Source organism: Mus musculus, chromosome 10 (genome assembly GCF_000001635.26).
Source record: "Mus musculus strain C57BL/6J chromosome 10, GRCm38.p6 C57BL/6J".
Classification (NCBI taxonomy): domain Eukaryota; kingdom Metazoa; phylum Chordata; class Mammalia; order Rodentia; family Muridae; genus Mus; species Mus musculus.
The window spans coordinates 40,586,005-40,610,699 of record NC_000076.6 but is presented as its reverse complement, the minus strand read 5'-3'; the positions used below and the strand labels follow the sequence as shown (position 1 = coordinate 40,610,699).

At 45.2% G+C, this 24,695-nt stretch overlaps 1 protein-coding gene across 2 annotated transcripts in view; it reads right to left on the bottom strand.

Annotated features, from left to right (window-relative positions):
* Positions 1 to 6,567: 6,567 nt before the first annotated feature.
* Slc22a16 (solute carrier family 22 (organic cation transporter), member 16) overlaps positions 6,568 to 24,695 on the bottom strand; it is a 33,812-nt gene continuing 15,684 nt past the window's right edge. For both annotated transcript variants that reach the window (XM_006512850.3, NM_027572.1), the window contains 4 exons: positions 23,071 to 23,198; positions 18,807 to 18,916; positions 15,345 to 15,444; positions 6,568 to 7,182 (listed from right to left, as the gene is read on the bottom strand). In XM_006512850.3, the coding sequence (XP_006512913.1) occupies positions 6,754 to 7,182; positions 15,345 to 15,444; positions 18,807 to 18,916; positions 23,071 to 23,198 (767 nt within the window). In that variant the 3' untranslated portion in view covers positions 6,568 to 6,753. The remainder of the gene's footprint in view (positions 7,183 to 15,344; positions 15,445 to 18,806; positions 18,917 to 23,070; positions 23,199 to 24,695) is intronic.

The following is a 24,695-nucleotide window of genomic DNA, read 5'->3' as shown; positions in this document are numbered from 1 at the left end:
CCCAAGGTACGTCTGCTCATGGCATTTTGTCATAGCGGTCCTGAGACACTTTTCTTTCTTCATCCTCCTGTTGGTTTTATTTTGCCTTATTTTGAGAAACCAGACCAACTACATCTTGAGTTCAGATTTCATCTTAGAGAGCCTGACCTAAGTTTGAACTCAAGTTAATCAACAAGCCTGCACCTAGTCCTAGTCTCCAGGTCACTCCCTAACAACCACCAATAAGGAAAAAAGCAGACATTACAGTTGTACCTAAAGATATTTACTTTAAAAAGTTTATGGTTTGGCTCCCAGCACCAGCCAGTCATTCTAAAGAGCATCAAATTCTATAATAGCCCCCCCCCCAATCAGATGTGTGCCAATCTGGATACCTCCTTGCTTGTTTGCTTGCCTCTATAAATGCTTGCTTGAAACTCAGGGCTTCACCCTTTCATCCTGTTGTGTCAGTGGTGACAGTGTAGCCCATACTCAAGCTTGACTAAAGATCCTAATGTGATTGCATCTGAATAGGTGATCTTTTGGGTTCATAAAACAGGCACAACAATTTTAAGAGGAGAAAAGGTATTTTTGTTTATTTTACAAGTGTAAAGTCCAAATGAAGATCTAAGCAATTACCCTAGGAACTGAATTAATATAAAATGTTTCAATAATTTAGGTCAAATGGCTCCCTTATTTTAGCAATTCCTTTTAAATTCACACAGTGGACTCCCAGACTCACCGGTGCACATATATAGAGGAATTTTAATCCAGCAACATGGCTGCTCTGGCAAGGGATCACATCCAAAGACCTTCTAGGTCTGTGTGATCTGGTCAGTATATAGACATGCCTTTAATCTCAGGAGACAGAAGCAAGCAGATCTCTGAGTTCAAGGCCAGCCTGGTATAGGGCAAATTTCAGGTAAAGAAAAGCTTAGGTCCAGGTGTGGTGGTACATGCCTTTAATCCCAGCACTCAAGAGACAGAGGCAGTTCTGAGTTCAAGTCAGTCAGTCTGGTTGAGTCAGTGAGCTGAGAAGCAGTGGGGTGGAGTGGGGTTCATGGTATTTAAGTTCATGAATTTCAGAGGCAGTTTTTACAAGGACAGTTGTACAGAGACAGATTATATTGAGAACAAGTTAGACACAGGTGAAGACAGAATGATCAAGAGAATGAAAAGGAATCAGAAGATTAGAACAGATTACCAGAGTTAGTTTGAGGACAAGCAGAGCAATTCAGTGAGAAGCTGAGATAAGTCAGATTAAATCAGTCATTTTAGAAAGGAATTTGAAGGCCGGGCAGTGGTGGCGCATACCTGTAATCCCAGCACTTGGGAGGCAGAGGCAAGTGGATTTCTGAGTTCGAGGCCAGCCTGGTCTACAGAGTGAGTTCCAGGACAGCCAGGACTGCACAGATAAACCTTGTCTCGAAAAACCAAAAAAAGAAAGAAAGAGAGAGAGAAAGAGAGAAAGAAAGAAAGAAAGAAAGAAAGAAAGAAAGAAAGAGAAAAAGAAAGAGCTGGGTGTGGTGGCGCACACCTTTGATCCCAGCACTTGGGAGGCAGAGGCAGGCAGATTTCTGAGTTCAAGGCCAGCCTGGTCTACAAAGTGAGTTCCAGGGCTACACAGATAAACCCTGTCTCGAAAAACCAAAAAAAAAAAAAAAAAAAGAAAGAAAGAAAAGAAAAAAGAAAGGAAGGGAGAGGGGAGGGAAGGGAAGGGAAGGGAAGGGAAGGAAAAAGAGGAAAGAAAGAAAGAGAGAGAGAGAAAGGAAGAAAGAAAGAAAGAAAGAAAGAAAGAAAGAAAGAAAGAAAGAAAGAAAGAAAGGAAGAAAAAGAAAGAAAGAGAGAGAGAGGGGGGAAGAAAGAGAGAGAAAGGGAGAAAGGAAAGAAGAAAGAAAGGAAGAAAAAAAGAAGAGTTCAGAAAGAACTAAAAAGGGTGAGCTTTCTCAGTAATAAGCCTCCAAGACAACTACATCAGGCAAATAAAACATATATTTATATCTGGTGCCCAAGGTAATTGGAGAAGGACAAAGCCCACCAATATTGCAGAAAGCAGAGGACATTGGACAGAAACACCAAAGAGGGCAGGCGACATCTGGCAGAGGAGAACGTCACTTGGGACCACCTCCAGAGGAAGCACCTGTTCTTTGAGTTCAGCTGAACACCCAGAGAGACTTGGGAGACTCCTGAGCAACAGCCGGAGCCTTGAGCCCAGAGCAAAGAATGCCGCAGGACCCTCTGAGGCAACAAAGCACAGTAAGCTGTCCCAAAAGATGGTTTCCATTCTATGGTCAGACTTTTTCTGCATTCATGAGACTCCTCCAGAAGACCTCAGCCTTTGGTATTTGTAGAAGGTGTGGTAAGGGTGCAGCTCAGCAAAAGAATGAAAGAATGTTTTCCTGCAGCAGACACAGGTGAAAGAATGCTTTGATATAGCAAACGTTTGGAAGAACCCATGAAGAAGGAGTATAAATATGACTCCACAGACAGTGGGAGATGAGCATTAAGCATCAGTTTGGTTTGCTCTGCCTCCCAATTCTTTACTAACGACACATATGTATTGGTTCACCTTACATAGCATTGATGATCTCCACTAATGGTGACACCAGAAAGAAACTTACCCGAGAACTGTTCTGGGGTTCCTGATGCGGGTTGCAGCTTCTGTGGCCTCACCTCGGGCCGGTTGACAAGCCTTGAGGGCTTTCTTCAGGATTAAACTTACAGCTGCTGGTTCATGCGTGGTGTCTGCCTGCCTAGAGGAATGGACTGAAGCTGCTGGTTTGTGTGTGGTGTCTGCCTGCCTAAAAGACTGGTCTACAGCTGCTGAGTCATATTTGGTGTTTGCTACAGGACTGAGCTGCTGCCAAAGAAGATAGAGCTCAACCCACAGAACTATGGCTGAACAGGTCCACTTCCCCCATATCCTAATTCCACTACCTCTGGTGGGTGGTGGGCTAGAGGAGAGGTTGAACACTACAAAGGTAGGTTGCAAAACATTTATGCCTACAACCTTCCTTTAACAACAACAGATGTTCATCACCGTATAAATGACCAAAAGCCATCCAAACCCACCTCCTGGGAATGGAGGTGTTGGTCTCTTTAAATTGTTTCCTGCTGTCTGGTGGCATTGGTTTCTTTTGAAAGCCAAAAGAAAATTGGGATGTTGGCCAGTCTTAAGAAAGATGGACAACATTTGTTGTCCAGTCTCTGTGTGCTGAAAAAGTTCAGGCCTTAAATGAAGTCCTGCCTGGAACCGTCGAGAGGCTGGACCAACTCGGTTCAGGAACTTTGAAGCTGTCCTGGAAGCAAGTTTTGATGTGACAGTTAATGAGGTAGTCTGGGGTTGGATGAAGCAGGATGCCAGCATAAATGTGTCTTAATATTTTAGCATCCTTTTCAGCATCCTCACGGTGTATCTTGTCAGGGCTGCTTTAACTTCATTGGTGTCTATAAACATATAAACTTTCACAGGTAATATACATTTCTGCAGTAACATATGTATGGAATTGCAGTGTGCACAATTAACTAATGATGTTTTTTTTTGTTTTGTTTTTTGTTGCTTTTTTGTTTGTTTGCTTTCTGTATGAGCAGGTAACACAACTGCCTTTCTCTTATAAGTTAGCTTGGATATATAACCAAGCTAATAAATTTTTATCCATGCCATGTCTTGTTTTTTGTTTGTTTGGTTTGGTTTGGGTTTTGGGGGTTTGAGGGGGGGTTGTTTGGTTGGTTGGTTTTTTGTTTTGGGGGGGTTGGGTGTTTTTGTTTTTGTTTTTGTTTTATTTTTGAGACAGGGTTTCTCTGTGTAGCTTTGGCTTTGTAGACCAGGCTGGCCTTGAACTCACAGAGATCCACCTACCTCTGCCTCCCAAGTGGTGGGATTAAATGTTGGGTCACCACTGCCCAGTGCCGCCCCCTGCCCATGGATAAGTCTTGATGACCATGTAGCCAACAAGATTTTTTGGCTATGCTTTGTTGAAGTTTTAACTAAAGACATTTCACGTCTTAGCCAGTCTCAGAGCTGTTCCCAAGTAGAGGGACCAACAATAGTTACCTGTTTTGTTGGTCTTCATGATTTCTTTCTTTCTGACTGCAGTCACAATCTTTAGGAGGTCTCAGTTGGTCTAATCTGATTTTTATTCATTTTGAAGGAATCCATAGATTTTCCTGATGAAATAAGAGTATATTCTCTTCCCCAATGCAACACATTCCCTGCCTCCCATTCTGAGGTTACCACATGTTTATGCTGATCTAATTCAGCAGTCCAGTGCTTCTCAGCAGCTGTGTTATAAAGCATTATTTAATCTATCTGTGGGACATTCCATAGTCCCCTTCTGTTCTGTGAGCATTTCCTTTAAAGTCCTGTTAGATCTCTCCATAACTGTTTGACCTGTAGGATTATAAGATACATCTGTAACATTTTTTATGCCATATGTCTGAAAAGTTGTTGTATTCTAAAGGATACACATTTTGACATATCATCAGGTTCAATCTGTAAAGACATTTTCCAAGAAAGCCATCGCCTCTAATAAATGTGCAGTCTCAGAATCAGCCTTTTCAGAACTCAGAGCAGAATCATTCTGATATTCTGAGTATCAACTTTATGATACATTAACATATGTACATATATTAATTATCCAATGTCTACAAAACATGTAATCTAGTGTATGTCACTGCTCTAAGGTAGCATCATTAAGGAGAATCTAGATCCTTAACTAGGATATTGTATCTCTATGGGCTGCTCATCTACTTCCTCAAGCCTGTGTGGATTTTTCTCATCTGGAACTATCTTTTCTGCTGTCACTGTAGGATCCAGGTTGAGTTCTTCTCAAGATCTGTGATTCTGATTTAAAGAATCCTCTCACCTCTGTACTATGGCCTGTAACTAGTGTTCCATCTCTCAGTCCTCTCCTGATCTAAGTCTGCATTATTTTGATCTTCCTTTAAAGGGATATATAAAATTGTACCACTACTGAACATATAAGTATTTTTATGTTGACAGTCAAAACAAAACTATATGGGGTCCAAATGCCTTCTTCTATCGTGTTTTCCATATTTTTGCATGGAAAATATTTCCTTTTTTAATCTCTCTAAGTTTCTCCTTCCTCTGGAGATTTCAGTTTATTTTTCTCTCTCTTTGTTTTAGAGACTTATCTTCCAGGTGTATTTATTTATTTCTCTCTTAATGCTTTCTAAGCTTAATATTGTTTCCTGTACATAAGTTTTCTTAAACTCTTTTCCATCTTTATGTGGCTGTTCTTTTTAAGTTATTTTTCTCTTTATGAACTTCATTTTGTTAATTTCAAACTATTTATTTGTCTATGATGTTTTATACCCAGTCTCTCTCTCTCTCTCTTTTAATTTAGCATTCAAGCACAAATCTGATTTCTTCTGTGTGTTCCGTCTCCCTCTGCTGTTTAGGTTAGGACACTGCAGTGATTAGTTCTGCCCCTGTCTTTCCACTCACAGGGAGAGGTAGAAACTGCAGCATCTGTGTTTGGGGACCTCTCTGGGCTGCCATGCATTCTGCCATCTGTCTTGAGCTCTCATGCCACTCTGCTACACTGGGCTGAGTTGGTGTTTGCCAGGTCATGGCAAGCCTAATCCTCTGATCTGGGGCTCCCGGTTGCCAGAGGCTTCTGTTATCCCCATCAGCCTTGTGATCCTCCCAGCTCTGGGGCACTGCTCTCCCGATGCCTGGCCCCTCCCCATCAGCAGGCTTTTCCCACTTTGCACAGATGCTTTGGGAGAAACGCAGTGCAGCCCTGGAACCCACCAGCTGTGTTAGCTCGTGGCTAACCTTAGAGCTGCACATGAATCTGGGATGCTAGTATGTGCTGAAGGCAGGCTTGTCCCAGAGCTGTTGCTAGGAAACCATTACAAGTCGCTGCCTCCTGGGTGCTAGTGCTAATCTTCAGGCACAGGAGTTCATCCCTTGGCAGGTCCTGTGTCTATCTAGGAACCTGCTCTGTTCCTGGGGAGTGCTTGTTCTCTTGCCTTTCACCAGGCTTGGATTCTATGCCCCCATGTTGGGTGCCAAATAAACACAGTAATTAAGGATGTAAGGCTTGTCTGTTCCTGTTCTAACCCATTTTAGCTCCCAAATACTTGACACAGAACCCTATGATTAACAAGCTTTAAGCACTATGACTAGCAGATATTCATCTACTCTAACCCTCTCAGCTACCTGTTTCCCACTCACACAGCCCTTTACCTTCAATCTGAGTCTCACCTTGGCTTATTCTGTTCCATGTGTGTCCTCATGGCAAATCCCTTGGTGACATGCTCATCATGACTCCTCCTGGACCCTCTGCCTCAACCCCAGCTCTCCACATGGTCTCTCTACCTCTTCTCTTTCCCCGTGGTCCTTCTCCTACTTCTCTCTTCCTGGGACCCTGGTCCTGGCCCTGCCTTCTCTGCGCAGTTATGGACCGATTAGTTTTTTATTAACAAATCAGAGAAAATTGGGGAGCAGTCTTTATACAACATTGATACAGGAGATGATTTAGTAATCAAGACAATCCCACGGTCTGTACTGTAACCAAATCTCTGGGCAAAGAAATCAACATCTGAATACACAGTGCACAAAGCCATTCTCCAACACATACTGGTTTTATTTCATTTACTTTTACAAAACAGTGTTTAATACTTTCTCACATTTTTTATGCAGATACATAAGTAACATGTGGAAAGGAAGAATAACACCTCTCTAACACAAAGTAACTGATGCCAACATCCTGGGTGCTGGGCACCATGGAAGATATTTATTTATCACCATCAGAATCCCCCCAGGTTACTCACTTTCATGTTTTCTATCTCATTTTCCATCTCAGTGTTCTTTTCAGGAGGGGCTCTGCCTGAACCCCCACTCTCATCTTCAAGAGAAGCTCTGCCTGAAGCACCCCTCTCAGTCACAGGAGGGGCTATGCCTGCACCCCACTTCCCAGCATCAGGAGGGACTCTGCCTGAACCCCACTTCTCAGCATCAGGAGAGGCTCTGCTTAAACCCCACCTCTCAGCAAAAGAAAGGGCTCTGCTTGAATCCCATCTCTCAAAACTATCAGGAGGGCCTTCGCCTAAACTATCCTTGTTTTCTGGCACCTGCTGTTCAGTCGTCTCCCAAGTAGATTTCATTGGTGTGTCCTGGGTTTCTGGAAGCTTCAATGACAACAATCCACTCAGTATGGCCAGGATCCCAAATAAAATCTAGACAATATGTTAAATAAACATATAGATAAATAAATAGATAAATAAATAAATAAATAAATAAATAGCAATAACAGTTACACACAAAAAAAGAAATGTGACTTTCAGAGAATAAGAAGTACCGGACCTGATTCAGACAGCAACAGAGTTGGGACTGACATTAGACGTTAATGTGTTTGCTGAGGTCTTTAGGTGCCTGTGTTAGGCTGGGAGTTCACTTTAGCATCATTGGAGCTTAATCTCCATTCATTCATTCATTCACAAACCACTGAGAAGCATCTGGCGGAGAGGAAGAGCCAGCTCCTGCTTGCATTACTTCCCTTGCAAACTCTGCCCTGGGAACTATGGCAAAGGGAATGGGGTCTGGGGGTGGGGGCGGGAGCGGGGGTGGGGGAGTCTTGCATCTTTTTCTAGATGCCAGAATCTATAGAAGCCAGGCTCGAGTTAAGTCAACCCTGAACACTCGTCAGGAACTAGTACACTGCACCATCCATTGTCATGGAGTCTCTGACCCCTGGGACAAGATCACAGACTCAATCCAACTATAAGTAAAGGATTTATTGATTACTGCTAGCAGGACAACAATCTCTGGGCCAAGCTGAAGATTGCCATGAGAAGGGGAGTGAGGGAGGGATTTTTAAAGCCAAAAACCATTAAAACCTTGAACATCTGCACAAGGAAGCCAAGAGATGTTTTGCTCTGCCAAGATTAGGTAGTCAAGGTGACCTGAAAGCTTGCATAGGCAGGTTACAGAGCCAGAATGCAGTCTGTTGTAACATAAACAACAAGATGATCATGGCTTTACATTTCTGAGTGGAAAGTAGATGAGTGGGGGGGGGGGGGGGGACCTGGGAACTTATCTTCCAGGGACTGGAGTCAGAGACAAATGACTGGTGGATACCAAAATGGATCTCTATCATAAAAATGGAATCTTTGTAGCCATCATATCCGTTAATGATGAGGAAGAGGAACAAATAAATAAATGAAACTTCTAATGAGTTGGAACCTACAGAAATTAAGGGAAACAAAGACAGTGAGAATTCATTGCTGTGTGGCATGGCGAAGACCTGTGGATCTCACTTCCTATAAAAGTTCATAAGATCTCACTATGCAGCTTAGGCTAAGCATAAATTCACAACCCTCCTACTTCAGCCTCCAGAATATTGGGGTCCTTACCATGCCATGCGGCAATAATTGCCAGCCAGGTAGTAGACAAGTCCCCAATTCTTCATCCTACCACTCTGACCAGCTCTCCTCAGCCTACAAACCTCAAAAACACCACAGCAGACCTCTGCCCTGCTACTCAGGCAAATCCCTCCCTTCTGGGAAGACTCTGGTCTCACCCCTCAGCCATCTTTGTCACTGTCCCCAGTAATCCTCTGTCCTTCCCACAACTCACTTTTTTCTTCCTGGTATCTGTCTCCCTCAATAAAAACCAGTCTCAAGCCATTATCATCCATATATCCACTCTGCCTGAGTTCTGGCCACTTGGCACCTCTTGGATCTTGTATGAGTTATTTAATGTCCTCAGATTCCTTATCTATAAGATGGAACTAAGAATGGCACCCATTGGTGCTGGGGGAAATGGCTCAATCAGTAAGGTGTCTACTACACAAGCGTGAGGACTTGAGTTCAGATCCCCAGCTCCTACATGAAAGGCCAGGTAGAGCAGCATGCACCCATCACGGCAGCACTGGGGAAACGGAGGCAGCCGGATCCCTGGAGCATTGTCTGACAAGTCAGCAACCTCCATTTCAGGGACAGACCCTGCCTCAAATATAATGTGGAGGGCCAGAAGAATGGATCAGCAAGTAAAGGTGTTTGCTGCGCAAGTCTGACAACATGAGCCCAAACCCCAGAACACTATACATAAAGAAAGGTGGAAGCCCGTAAAGACAGGGTGCACATAAAGGCACTACAGAGCGATCCTCTGACCTCTGCACACAAGCTGCGGTGCTCATACCCACATGCACACCTCACACAACACATACTAATGATGTCTTTAAAGTGGAGAGAATAGTTGAGGAAGAACCCTGGTACCAACCTCTGACCTCTACACATCCACCCATACTGGATACACTCATGCGAATGCGCTCATGGCACATGCACAAAGGGTATCAATACCTGCCTACAGGGACTACTGAGGTGGTGGTGTAGTTAAGGCTGAGACCAGTGCCTGGCTCATGATGAACAGTGAATACACACTAGCTGTCATTACTGTCTCACAATGAACATGTTTTCAAGGTTTTGCCACTCCCGCTGTGATATATTATCAAGCAGGACGTGTGTTTGAGTCCCCTTGCCCATCCTATCCTTAGGTGTCCTTGAGCCCATCCCCTTCCCCAGCATTCCTGGACCTGCCCCTCTACGGCTTGACAGCTCCCCCACCCCAAAGTTGTTCTTCCCAGGCACAAGGGGGACAAGCTCCTGTCCTGCTCTATCCTAATTGCTGTTCTCCCCTGCTGTGCCCCTGTGATGTGACCTGTGGAGCTTAGCCACTCACTCCTGCTGGCCCTTCAGTCTCCCCACCTCATTTCCCTCATTCCACCTTAACATCATTGCTCCAGGGGCTCTGCTCTTAGGTCCCCTAGATCTGCATCTCTGAGCTCCAGCTACGCAGGAACACCCACCTTAGGGTCTCATCCTGGACATCTTGTGAGTATCCCACCTGCATCATAGTCACATTGGCTCTTCTTCCCAGGATCTCTCCAGTCCTTCCAGTGACTTTTCCTGGCCTCAGACACCCAACAGGCCATCAAGGGCCACCAGGGATTGTGGATATGACCTTCCTGCCTATAGCTTGATGGCTCTCTGCCATCGTCCCAGGCTCTATGCAACAGTTGGTAGCCGCAGTGCCTGTATCCAGTGTCCCTTTTCCCTCGGAACCTCTGTTTTTCCATTCCCTGTGCATGATGTCTGCTTCCACCTGGCTAACTCTTCCTGGACTCTGTATACAGACAAAAGGTCCCTCCCTGCCCGAAGCCTCTCTGACCCTAGCCTGAGTTAGCAGTCCACTCTCATGCCCCATGCTCCAGCCACATCTCTGGCTGTCAGTGTTAGCTCTTCTCCCCTCCCTGATGCCTGCAAGTCTTAGGATACAGACTTCCCCTTTCATTCCTGCTTTTTCACCTAGCAGGATACCAAGGCGAGACTGAAAACCAGCAGGGCAAATTCCAAACTCGGTATCTCTATGTCTGATGTCAAAGCGCTCTTCAGATCTCCACCTCCTTCTCACTTTGTTGACTGACCAAGTTTCTCCCTCTTGGGCTGGTCGCAAACCCAGTCTGCAGCTCTCTTTGGCAGAGCTCTCCCATGGCTCTGGCATCTCCAACTTCTCGGGGTCTCCAAAGCAACTCAGGCTTCATCTTCACAGCTCCACACAATGGCCTCTCTGGGCCTCCATGCAGGGACACTCCTAACACATGCCTGGCCTCAGTGGCTTTCCTTAGCTGTAGAGGGAGAGTCCACAGCCCCCTTCTTGTGTCCTTGGTTCCAATGTGGCCTAAGCTGACAAATTCTTCTGTTTGCTGGAGCTGGAACTTCAAATACATTTTCATCAGCTTCACTGCTTAAACTTTTGATTAATTCTTTTTCACCAGTTGGAAGCTCAGCTGGGTGGGGCCTTGCCCTGAGGGCACCATTCCCTTTTTTTCACTTAGCATCAGGCTTTTCTTCAATCTGTTTATCTCCTCCAGCACAGAGCTCAGCTCCATTACACTTCCTGGTGTTCCTTTTCTCCTCAAACTGTATATTTGGGGTTTTTTTTTTCTTGCCCAGTTTGCTCCTTTTCATTATAAATCTGTATAAGACTTGCCACTAATAACCATGTGGCACAGTAAATACTAGGCTGCCTCAAAATCTCTTCTGCCAACACCATTAATCCAAAACTCTTCATTCAATGTAGCCTCAGGTAGCCACATTCTTTGCCAAAATATCACAGGAATGATTTCTAGCCCACTTACTAATTTTCTATCCCTCTGAAACCTCTGGAGCTAGGCCACTGTAATCTCAGGTGCTCTCAGCACCACTGTCTTCCACACTCTTCCTAGAATGACCCACTAAGCTCTGCTCAAAGCTTCAACGGCTTTCCTAATCCAAAGTCCACAAGCAGCATGGTCAGGCCTGTCACAGCAAAACCCCAGTCCCTGAAACCAACTTCTACCTTAGTCACTGTTCCACTGCATGGTAAAGAGACACTGTGACAACAACAACTTTTATAAGAGAACACATTTAATTGGGGCTGGCTTACAGTTTCAGAGGTTCAGTCCATTATCATCATGGTGGGGAACATGGTAACACACAGGTAGACATGGTGCTAGAGAAGCAGTGGAGAGTTCTACATCTGGACTTGCAGGCAGCAGGAAGAGTAAGACAAAGAGACTGGCTTGAGCTTTTGAAAGCTCAAAGCCCAACCCCAGCGACACACTTCCTCCAACAAGGTCACAACTCCTGATCCTTTCAAATAGTGCCACTCCCTGGTGAGTCTACTGGAGGGTGAGGGGGAATTCTTATTCAACCCACATTCTGATGATTTTAAGGTGTGAGACTTTTGCTATAATTACTTTCTGCAGGTCTCTTTTCTTGCTTGTACAAGAGAAAACAGCAGTATCTGTTTTCTACAAATAATAATAATTAATAATAATGCTGGGCATGGTGGCGCACACGCCTTTAATCCCAGCACTCAGGAGGCAGAGGCAGGCAGATTTCTGAGTTCGAGGCCAGCCTGGTCTACAAAGTGAGTTCCAGGACAGCCAGGGCTACACAGAGAAACCCTGTCTCGAAAACACAATAATAATAATAATAACAACAACAACAACAACATCTGAAAGCGCTTAAAACTAAGCCCGCTTAGGTATCTGTTAAATAAAAGATCCTTTTTATCCTATAGCCCTTAAAACACTTTGCAAATATCCTTCCCTGCGACTTTTTGTGTGAATTTATAGTAGTTTGCTTTTATGGACTTGTCTGTCTTCTTTTTGTGAGTTTTGCTCCTTGCTTTAAAGAACATTTTGATCTCTGTGATCTCTGCCTCCCTCCCTCCTTCCCTCTCTTCCTCCTTCCCTCTCCAAAAGAAAAAATAAAGTGCTAGTTCAAAGGAGATGCTTTCACAAAATTCCCTGCCTTAAAATGGGTGGCGGATTTTCCCCGAACTCCTTCTTTGTGCATCCTTGAGGTCAACCTCTGACCTCTGCACGCCCATGTTCTTTCTTTTTCTATAAACAAGTTCTGCCAAGTTAAATTTGCAGAGCTAACTTTATTTCTGTTTGTTCCAGCAAGCTATCGATGATTTCAAAATAATTAGGTCAATAAGAGCTAGTTCCATTGTAATGTTTCCTATACGACATCAGGTTGGGCCACCAAGGCACACCACGTAATTCTCTTTTCTTCAGCACTAGGCAGTTATTAGCAAGAATAACCAATTTCACTTGAGTCATCTGATCATCTTCATGGTTTTCTTTTCACTTGGCATAACAGTTTGGAGCTTGGAGATAACTTGCCTCCTTTATAGACCACCATTTTCCCTTCATATTTAATACAGGATAGTCCTCTAAAATGGAAACCTAAGGGTCCTTTGGAAACTCAGTTGTGTTGGACGGTGTTTTGCTTGGGCAAACACGTGAAGGAGTGTTTTCCTGAAGTGGACACAGGTGAAAGGATGTTTTGCTAAAGAAGATATGTAAAGGAACATTTTGCTCAAGCTGACTCGCGAAGCTGACAGGCGAAAGGCTAAAGCAGACTCGTGAAGGAACATTCAATGAAGCAGACACAGGTGAGAGGATGTTTCACTAAAGTAAGCATGTGACAAAACATATGATAAAGGGGTCTTTGCTAATGACACACATGTATCGGTCTACCTTACATTGTGTAGTTGAGCTCCATTTGTTGGGACTCCACAGAGAGAAATGCACCAAAAACTTGTGGTGGCATGTTGTGGCTTCTTGTCACTTCAACAGATTCATGTGCTGAGGCAAGACCCATGGAGGACATGAGATGTTTGGAGGGAGTATACACAGGACTCAGGGGACAGTGACAATGATGGAGGCTGGACTGGGCTTGCTTGCATAGCTAACACTTCTTGGTCTTGAGCCTTCGCTTTGGCAAGAGAGGCAGAGCTGAGAACTTCTGGCATTCCTGTTGGCCCTGGTCCCTCCTGCTGACTCATGCCAACTCAGCTGAGGCCTGGCTGTTCCTGCTGTTGTATCACCACTGCTGATTCATGTTTTCTATCCCAATTCTAACAAACTGGACTGCTGGTATACCCCGAAGTGTTTGTGAGTGAATCGTGCTGCTGTTGTTGATTTCCTGACAACACAGATAGGATTTGCTCCAAAGAACCATTTCTAAACAGGTCCACTTCCCCCATGTCCTTTCTTTTCCACTACCTCTGGTGGGTGGTATACTAGAAGAGAGGTTAAAGTGTTTAAGAACCATCATTAAAGTTAGGCTTTGAAAAAGTTAAAACCCCCAACCAAGAGCACTTGCCAATGTGTCCAGAGTGGGAGAAAAGCAAGTCACACTGATGACAGCTATTTCTCAACCCAAATCAACTGATGAAAGAAGCTGGGCTCTGGTACCCTAAAGAGGCAGACTTTGCTGAGCATTTGTTCCTGGGGTGTGGGAGTTACTCCTCTGAAGGAGTAACTCCAATGATTCCATTACTCCAATGATTCCCAAAGAGTAATTTGCTTTCCACTTATGTCTACAAGATATTGGTGGGACTCAAAACTTTGGTTTCTCCTGAGGTTATGTTAGTATATTCTACAAAAAATATATTGGCATGGTGTTGAAGAGTAAGTTTGGTCAATAAAATGTTATCTACACAGCATGAAGACATCAATTCACTCCTCAGAACCCACACAAAAAGGCTAGTGGTAGTGCATGTTTGCCATCCCAGCATTGTGGAGACAGAGAGATGGTAGATCCCTCGGGGCTGGCTGTTCATCCACCCTAGAGTACTTGGTACCAATCCTACCTCAAAGATGGGTGGCTCCTGAGGAATGCCTGAGGTTGACCTCTGGCCTCTGCACACACATACATGCACACACATGAACCTGCACACACATACACAAATGTATTAGTACTCAAGCAATAAGAAGGGAGCTCTTCAGGACAATGAGAGCTGTGACAACAGATGTGAGGTGAAGTAGAAAAGAACCCTGGGATGAAGAAGAGGTTGTGTCCACGTGTTGTGTTTGAAGTCATTGACTTGGCTAAAAGTGGGAGGCAAGAAGAAGATGGTCTCCAAATCACTTACCAGCTCCAAAGATGTCTGGAAAGAATAGCCAGGAGCCTAGTTGTAAGACACATTTGAGAGTTGAAAGAGATGGAGGAGGGGCACATTGAAATCTTGAAAAAAGCAGCAGTCAGAAGAGAAGTGAGCACTAAGAGAGACCAAGAAGCATAGAGGAACAACTCCACAGGGAGGGTTTGGAGGAGGAAGGCGGTTGTGCTGAGGATCCCAAGTCCCAGAATAGAAGTGTCACGTGTCACCATCCCTGTCTTCCTCCTCCCAAAGCCAGGTAGACCTGGGATAGCAGTGATCCACCCATCCTTCAGGCCTCTCAGTCCTTCCATGCTACTGAGCGAAACTGCTCCACTTTCCAAACCCATGCCAAGAGCTCACATTGCCAGGACCAGGAGAACTCAAAGGAAAGGAAGCCTCACCCACAGAAAGGCCCTCAGGGCACCACAGACTCTGAGGGAGCAGGCACCCTCCAAACTTTTCCCAGAGCAGCATACCCACTATGGAAGTGCAGAGGCAAGGGCAGAGCTAGGTGGTGAGACAGAAGCCCAAGAGGTGATACTGGGTAGACCCCTGCTGCACTGCTTGCTGTTGGCTGCTGGTTAAGGGTGGAATAAAATGGATAGTAACTGGGGGGGGGGGCTGCTGAAGGCAGTCAGTGGGCAACAAAACCACCCGCACCTCCCTACTTACCCTCTGGTGAGCTAGCCTGTTTCTACAGACCTCTATTATACAGTGATTATAGTGGCCTTCTAAGGAAGGAAGGAAGGAAGGAAGGAAGGAAGGAAGGAAGGAGGGAGGGAGGGAGGGAGGGAAGGAAGGAAGGAAGGAAGGAAGGAAGGAAGGAAGGAAGGAAAGAAGCAGCAACATTGGTTGTGCTGCCTGCCAGCTACCCCCGTGTCTAGGAAGCGGTAAGGACCTGCGGCAGGAAGATCCAGACTTTGGAGAAGTGACTGGTGAATGGGATGAAGATGCTCGACACGTGGGACACCATGTTGCTGCTCCCTACAGCCAAGCACCTGAAAACACCAGGAGAGTTAATACACAGGCAACTACCAGGAACGAGCAAATCAAAGGGTGCGGAGGGTTGGACCCGCACTCAATCAAATAAGCGGCCAACGAATTCTACCTTCATTGTATGAGACAGCTGTGTATATATGAGCATGCACATAAGCAAGGCGTAAGCCGACATCAATCTACTGGGTTTAATCTACTGGGGTTTTTTTGTTTTGTTTTGTTTTGTTTTGTTTTTTGATTTTTCGAGACAGGGTTTCTCTGTGTAGCTCTGGCTGTCCTGGAACTCAGAAATCCACCTGCCTCTGCCTCCCAAGTACTGGTATTAAAGGTGTGTGCCACCACGCCCGGCCCAATCTACTGTTTAAATGAGGCTCGTGTGTTTACAGCAAGCTTAATAACAAGGATCGGGTAGGTTTGTTTAGGGTAGGGTATGGGAATTTCGGAGAACAAAATACTTGTTCTATTAATGTCAAGCAATGTCTTTAAGACTTATTTTAACTTTTTGTTTTAGAGTGTCTGTGTGTGTGTGTGTGTGTGTGTGTGTGTGAGTGAGTGTGTACACACGTGCCACATGTGTCCAGGTGTTGGATCCCCTGGAGCTAGAGTTATAACCGAGTTATAACCTGCAGTTGTAAGAGCGAATAATGTACGGGTACCCGCCACAGAGTCAAGGACTTGACTCAGGATACAACTCAAGGGAGGAATATAAGGGCTAAGGTTAGCCTGTAAGCCCTTCCTGGAATGCTGGGGCCTGTTGTTCGTGGAAGATAACAAGTCACAAAGCCTCCACTTCAGTAAACAAGTTTGCTAGCCCCAACTGCACAGGATCCTTGATCACATGTAGGCAAATGTACACAGGCAGGAAATATATCAGAATGGAAGCTTGGTCCCCCTTGAACGACAGAGGGGGAAATACCATAGCCTTGTGGGTTCTGCCTTTATGAGCACCTGGCTGACCTAATTGAGTGTCATTCTCTGGGAACCCAGGAATGGACCTGGCCACTGTCTGTCTCCCTGGCCAGTATTAAATGAAGCTTGCCCTAATTGAACAATCATGGATTTGGTCTTTTCGAAATTTTCAGGCTTAACACACTAAGTCACCTGATATGAGTTCTGTTCAGTACTTCATGTCAAACCCAGGTTCTCAGGCATGCTGGGAGCTGTGGTTTGAACATGAAATACACCCTCCCCAATGCCCCTCATGGGTTTTAACACCTGGTTCCCAGCTGGTAGCACTGTTTTCAAAGGTTCTGGAGCCTTAAAGAGGTAGAGCCTCGCTGGGCAGTGGTGGCGCACGCCTTTAATCCCAGCACTTGGGAGGCAGAGGCAGGTGGATTTCTGAGTTCGAGGCCATCCTGGTCTACAGAGTGAGTTCCAGGACAGCCAGGGCTACACAGAGAAACCCTGTCTCGCAAAACCAAAAAGGGGGTTGGGGGGTAGAGACTCCCTAGAGGAAATATGTCACTGGGGTAGGTAGGCTTTGAGGTGTTATAGCCTGGCTCCACTTCCTCTGCTGATGGAAAAGGGCTGGCCAGTTTTCATGCTCCTTCCTACCTCACCCCACAAATTATAAACCAAAACAAACCCTTTCACTCTTAAATTTTACTTTGTTGGGAGATTTTTATCATAGCAACAGAAATGAAATTAATACAGAAATCGGTACCATGCAGCAGGATCCTTGCCATGGTGTTGAGAGTGTTAAAAAAATGCAGGGGTCTTTCAAGTTGGACTAACTGCATTTTCATCATGAGTTGGCCTTGAGCCTTTTGGGATCAGGGGAGGAATGTTGTGGTTTCATTAGGAAATGTCTCCTAAAGGCTCACGTGTTTTAACACTTGATCTCCAGCGGTGACACTGTTTGGGAAGGCCTGGCATCTCTGGGAGATGGAGCCTTGCTAGAGGAAGCATGTCACTGTGGGCAAGCTTCGCACAGATGCCCTGTCACTGTCCCATCACCAGCCCAACCAAGACAGCTTTTAATGTGAGTCTTTTGAATCATGGGTACTCCTTGGCGTGGCTGTTCATATTTGTAGTCCTAGCATTTGGGGAGGAAGCTGAAGCAGGAGGATCGCTACAAGTTTAAGCCCACCGTAGGCTACCGTGTAAAACCCTGTCTGTGCTTTATCTTTTCTAGGTCGTACACATTTGTAAGTAACTCAGTTGTTAAAGCTTGATGCTCCTCGGAGGAAGAATTCACACATAAGCAGATCTTCAGATGTTCAGGAAGTCTATGGAATCTGTTCAAGGTGCCGTGTATTAAATAGTCACGTGCTGGGCTCTCCTCCCGCTTCCTCCCTTTTTCCTCCCTTCTTCCTCCCTTCTTCCCTTCCTCCCAGCACCCTGCCGTTTCCTTCCCTCCTTCTTTCCTTTCCTTTCTTCTTTCCCATCTGGCTTATTTTCGAGGACATGTACCTATGGCTGTAAACCAACCAACTAAATAAAAACTGGTCTTACAAATACCATCATATACATATTGGCAATACCAGCCGACATGGTTTGGTTGGATTAGCCATCCTTTTGCATATACTATGCATTTTCTCAGCAGCTATGTATGCTGTGAATAGATCTGGAACTAGGGGAGCCCACAGTTCCCTTCACTCCAACCCCGGACTGGACAGAAACCCATCCAAGTACTCAGAGGCACCAAGAGGCCACAGCAGGCCACGTGCCCCATTTTACAGAGCATTCTCTTCTCTGCAGCTCCATCGGGGTGCCAGCCTGAGCTGACAAATAAATGATCTCCCTCTGTGTTGTGTGACACAGTGTCCCCAACGACCCCTTATACAATCTGCACTCCATCCTGTCAGCTGCTGAGCACTGTCTGACGGAACTCCCAGAAGCCCCGCCCTCAATGCTCTTCCCACTCTGTTCCTGAGTTCTGGGCAAGCAGCCCATCCCTTACGATGCCCGGATTTGTTTCCATGAGTGTTCTGCACATTTCCACTGAACGGGAAGAAAAGCCAAATAATGGAGATCTGAGTTCTTTGAACCTAATCTCATTTGAGGCTCAGCTCTACAGTCTCTAGACTGGAGACCATGATACCAACCTCAACAGAATCATTTTGAGGAATACGGAAGTCACGTTTGTTAGATACACACACACACACACACACACACACACACACACACACACACACACACACACATAATCTGGGTGACCGGGAGGGAAGAAGAGAAACCCACATCTACACTGAGACAACAGTGGCTTAAAGTCAAAATTATCACCATCATGGAATTTTCCCGTATCTCAGAGATCTGGGGACCATCCATGGAAAGACCACATTTGTATTTAAAGACTAAATATGATGAAGTGAGATGTAAGTAAAAAGTAACAGGAATCCAACAGGAAAATAAGAAATCTTACCTTACGGTTGTTGGATACAGCTCCGCCGTATAAAGATAAATAAAGGCAAATACGGAACTTATAACACTCTTGACAAGTAAAGCTACCATCCTTTTCGCAGTCTTGTAATCCTGGGGCAGGGAGTCATGCACATACATGCAAAAAGGAAAATATTAAATCATTAAAATCACTTAAAACTTCCTTATTCAACAGGCATGTGTGAGAACAGAGTGTTAAATTTTCTGTCTGCATTTATTTTGTAAACTTTACTCACGGGTTGCAAAAACTTTCTGTCTTTGTGGGATTTAGGGGGAGAGTTTCTAATGTGTCCTCCCCTAACTCCAGAAGCCTGTCAGCCTGTCAGGATGACCATCTGGGGCTGCACCAGTCACCGACAGACTGAAAGGAGCCCTCAAAGCAAAGCGTGCATTTGGGGGGTGTAAGTCAGGTTTATAAAGTGTCTCTAAAAACACAATCCTGTAAAAGTGTCTACTATTTCTGTTTGTTCGTTGACACATCTCTGAAAACCTGCCAGTGTCCCCAACCCACTGTCTGCAGTCTCTAAAGTGCTCCACCCTGAGGTAGCTCACGAGAACCTTCCACACTCTGCTGTCTCCTCCCTTGCCCTCCTCCAGGAGGTGGATAGCAAATGCCCAGGGTGGGTTAGACCACTCGATGCTCTTGCAGAGGACCTGGACTGGGGTTACCAGCATCTGCATGGCACACAGTATGAATGTGTCCCCCAGTTCCTGGGAATCAGACACCCTCTTCTAGGCTCCCAGCATGCCAGGCATGCACATGGTATACAGCAATAGCCACAGGCAAACATCTTTACATATAAGATACAATAATAGAAAAATAATAATGGCAGCCCTGGGAGCCTCTCACTCTAGCTAGACAACCATCACTCCACCCTCTCTGCGCATACAGCACATTCTGTTAAATCAGAAGGTTTTGGGGTACCTCTTAAAACTGCTAGTGTCGCTGTTATCACGTCAGTGTTTGTTAAGTGAACTGGCATCCTACCTTGTTTCTGTTTTTCCAGTGCTAGAGACTGAATGCTCAGCCTCCCCGCGCCAGGCAAACACAAACCACTGAGCTCCAGGTCCAGCCCCAGGTAGTGTGAATAAAATAATAACAATAGTAATAGTCATAATAACTTTCACTACGTTGACACTATCTCTGAGGAGGAGTTTTATTTAAGGGAATATATTTGAAGTTGTGAGTTGCTGCTCTATCTCTAGAAGTTTCCATCAGCCACTTTTCTTTCTTCTCTCATACTAAAAAATGTAAAGTTCTTACGATTCTGCTAGATCCAAAAGGAGCCATCATCAAGCCAACTTGACTACCTTTTAAAAGTCGTGGATAAACATTTCTCAGACTGGCGGAGACTGCTCTGCCCTGAGTAGTTTTATTCATGCTGTGTGCCAATCACACAGTGATTTGGAAATCCAGTAACGTGAAACATTTGGTTCACCAGCCCTGATAATTTGGTAGCATTACCATTAAAGGGTGTCACTTATAACATAAATTAACTTTCATGCAATATGCAAAAGTTAGCCTGCTTTGCTCTAAACTTGGCACACTATCATTTAATGAAGGTAATAATAGTAGAAGAAAATGACACAAACTATTCTAAGGTATAGCTATAGGAGCCACCATTTCCAAATTAGGATTAAAATGCAGGCTCAGGTAGCATTCAGGTGGGGTGTCTTCAAAACTCCATAATTATATGTGCCATGGTTCACATGGTTCATGGTGCAAGGGAGGTAACTACTGCTTCTGTGCTGTAGAGCGGACGTCTCATTAAGAAGCCACGTTTTTAAATACAACGTTCTCAATGATCTCCTGTAGCCTGGCAAGGCCTCAAGTGGAGGGATTGAGATACCAACCCAGCCACAAAAAGCTTGGACCTACAGTTTGTTCTGCCTGCAGAGTGCTCTGGGACCGGAGTCCAACAGAATCGTCACCAAAGACACCAGAGAGACTTCCACCAGCAAGTGATGGGAGCAGATGCAGAGCCTCACACCATCATTAGGCTGAGCTTGGGAGGTCCTGCAGAGGGGATGGAGGAAGGGTCAGAGGAACCGGAGGGGTCAGGGACACCACTGAGAACACGGCCTACAGAATCAACTCACCAGGACTCATGTGGGCTCACAGCGATCAGGGAGCCTGTAGGGTCTGACCTAGGTCCTCTGCGTATATGCTACGGTTGACTACCTTGGTGTGCTTAGGGGGGGTCCTTCATCCGACTCAAGTTCAAGACCCAGCACTATTAGATGGCTCACAACTGCCTACAGTTTTGGTTTCAGGGGGAATCCAATGTCTCTAGCTCGCACAGGCACTGTATACATGCCCGCACATAGGCACATACATACACATGCATGTAATTTTTAAAATAATTAAAATATAAATTTCTAAATTCAAGTTTCTCAGAAAATTAATGTAACTATATTCAATGTACACTATATATTATACTGGCCAACTGTGGGAAAAGCAGGAATTGTTTGAATATTTGGCTTGTCAGATTTTTAATTATTCAGATGTCCTCATGGCTCCTTTACTCAGGGTTAGCCTGTACCTTTAGGCCAGATCCAAACTGAGCCACATACCCCTAACCGCTGTAGCTCTCTATCTGGACAGGGTTAAAAACTAGTCTGTGCTGCGGCTTACAGCTCAGTTCATGATACTTGGCTCCCTGGTGCTCTCTGTCACACATACTACGCTAAGCTAGACCACGAGGTGTGACATTACCCGTTAACCCTCTCTGCTACCCCTGAGCAGAGGTTCTAAAAGTCAGATTTTTCTTTGTTCAGGAGATTAGTCCAGAGGTTTCTAGAAGGGTGTTGACATGGTTTCATGAAGTGCCCTGAAGAGGGTTGCTCTCTGAAGAGGCTCCTCTGGGTCACCCCTCCCGGGCCATCCCTCTCATAACCTCTCTCTCTCTCTCTCTCTCTCTCTCTCTCTCTCTCTCTCTCTCTCTCTCTCTCTCTCTCTCTCTCTCTCTTCCTCCCTGCCCCACTCATCCTTGCAATTAATGATGGTCCTCTCCAGGAAGCCTGTCCTTCCCTTTAAGGCCCCTTTATATTTAGAACTGCACGTGTTACACTGTCCCTGTCCAATGCACCAGCTCCCACCTGGAGGCCTGATTATGGCACTGAGGATCTATTCTCATAAACCTCAGAGTGACGGAGTCACATGTCAGTTGTGTGGCGTCCTCCATGGTTTGCCTCACGCTCACTGTGCGTCACCTCTGAGAGGTGCATCCCCAGACCCGTCCTCCCTTTCTCTAATTCTCACTTCACTCGGACATGCAGCCACTCTCCTCCCTCAACCTGTTTACTATTATTATTACTTCATCATTATTACTATCATCATCATCATCATCATCAATTTCATTCCAGAAACTTGATCCACTTGTCTCTGATACATGCTACACAGTCCTTGAGGGATCAATCCGTGCTGAGTAACTGCCATGGAGTGGCTGGAGATGGCATGGCTCAGTGGCAGGAGTGTTTCCTTGGCACGCAGGAAGCCCTGAGGTCCAGTCTCGAGCTGCAGCTACACTGAGCATGAAGTTGTAAGCCTGTCATCTCGATGGTTAGGGGGTAGTAGGGGCAGGAGGAGAAGAAGTTCAAGGTAGTCCTTGGCTGTACGATGAGTTTGAAAACAACTGGAGCTACATAAAACCCTGTTTCAAAGAAACAGAGTTCCAGGACCACGGGCAGATGTGATCTACTTCCCTCACAGGAAATCACTGCATTTCTAAAATACAGCATGTACCATCTTTGACATGTGGGGCTATAAGATATATATATATGTGTGTGTGTGTGTGTGTGTGTGTGTGTGTGTATAATGTTTATATATCCCGTTAATATTATATATCTATGTATACTCATATATATCCCATTTATATCTTTTTCTCACAATGAACACAATATTTCTATAAAAGAAAAAGAATGTTTTTTTAAGAACACCTTTGCCAGATGATGCTGGTGCATGCCTTTAATTCCAGCACTTGGAAGGCAAAGGCAGGCAGATCTCTGTGAGTTCAGGACCAGCTTGGTCTACGGAATGGGTTCTAGGATGCCAGAGCCACACAGAGAAACCCTGTCTCAAAAAGAAGAAGGAGGAGGAGAAGGAGGGGGAAGAAGAAGAGGAGGGAGGAAGGGAGGAGGAGGAGGAAAGGAGGACACAAGTCTGAATTGGTCTTTATACTAAAAGACACTAAAGTCTTTCCACGAACCTGCCACAGCTGTTCCATAAAGAAAACAAACCGACTCACCGAGGGCATCACCACATGCAGCATACAGGTGAGCGAGGACACCAAGAGGAAGAGGAGCATAGTCTTTCTTCTTCCCACCCTCTTCAACCAGATGCACAGACAGATGTAGGCAGGGATTTCCATAGCACCTGCCATTGACCCAGAGAGCCCTCTGTGAGACTGCTGCCCAGACCCACCGTCGCCCCACGCATCAGCCCACCACCCAGGAGGAGCCCGAAACCCAGCGCACTCCGAGCTTACCTGTGGAGCCTAGGTAAGACTCACCGTGGGGTTTTTTTGGTGGTGGTGGTGGTGGTTTTTTTGTTTGTTTGTTTGTTTGTTTTTTGTTTTTTGTTTGTTTTTTTGTGCGCCACCATGCCCGGCGACTCACCGTGTTTTAACTCACTGGCTTGACACAGTGTTTCCTGTGAGGCCACCAGTCTGACAAAATCCACCCACACCCTTTACACCATCCTGGGGTCAGCTCACTAGGACCCCACATGCTGCATAGAGGTCTGGCGTCTTGAGTGAATGAAGTGCAGAAAACAGGATTTCTTGTGCTTGGCCATAGTTTATGTAAGACCTCAACCACCACCACCAAGCCAACTACATTCAACCACCCTGACTTCTGCCACCTATCTCTAATCATAAAAGTAACATGACGCCAGTTTCACATAGTTACTAGTACGAGTCAAAGCAGTCCACCATAGACAAACCCACTTCAACAGCTCCCTCATCCTAAAAGAAGATTGGCATTACAGCCAATCAGGAGAAAGGTCAAGACACTTCCTCTATATTATATATAAACACTGCTGTCTCCCACTTCAAAACTTTTAAGTGTGGTTTAATTTTTTGATAAAATTAAAGTAGTAAGTTTCTAACTAAAGTAAGAACTTCAAATTTAAGTACATTAACTAGTAACAGCCAGTTAATAGATTTAAAAAAATAAATAAATAAAACCATGGACTCTGATGCATCCCCAGGCTAGCCTCAAACTCACGCTTTAGCCCAGGACGAGAATGAACTCAAATTGTTGATCCCCCTGCCTCCCCTTCCTGAGTACTGAGATGACTCTTATATCGGAAACATGGAACTCTTGGACGCGGCTGGATCCCGGAGCTCGCTAACCTCCTCTGGGTACACCGTACCCCACTGGCTTCTGCTGCCATTTGCTGTTGTGCTGTTCTAGGAAAGACTACACAATTTCTCAAACTGTTGTACAGAAGAGGGCTGGGCATTTCTTCTAGACTTGTAACATCACCCAGAAATGCACTCCTTAAAATGATTGCTCTCATAATTATTAGAGAGTGGGAATAAACAAATACAAGATGTGTACCTTGATGAGAAAGTATGATGTCGACATAAAAAGATGCAAAAGCAAGATCTCGCTGGGGGTAATATAAAATTCAGCCACCCACACAGAGACAACTGGCTCAGACCAGACAGAGGAATCCAAATGCCTACCATCTCCCTGCATCTCCTCAGCCTGCACACTCATCCTGAGATGCGCTTATCCTGAGAGTTAGTCTGCTTCATATAAAATCATTCTAACTTTTACTAAAATTAAACAAACAATGTTAGTAACCATTACATGAGGGGCTGGAGAGATGGCTCAGTGGTTAAGAGCACTGACTGCTCTTCCAGAG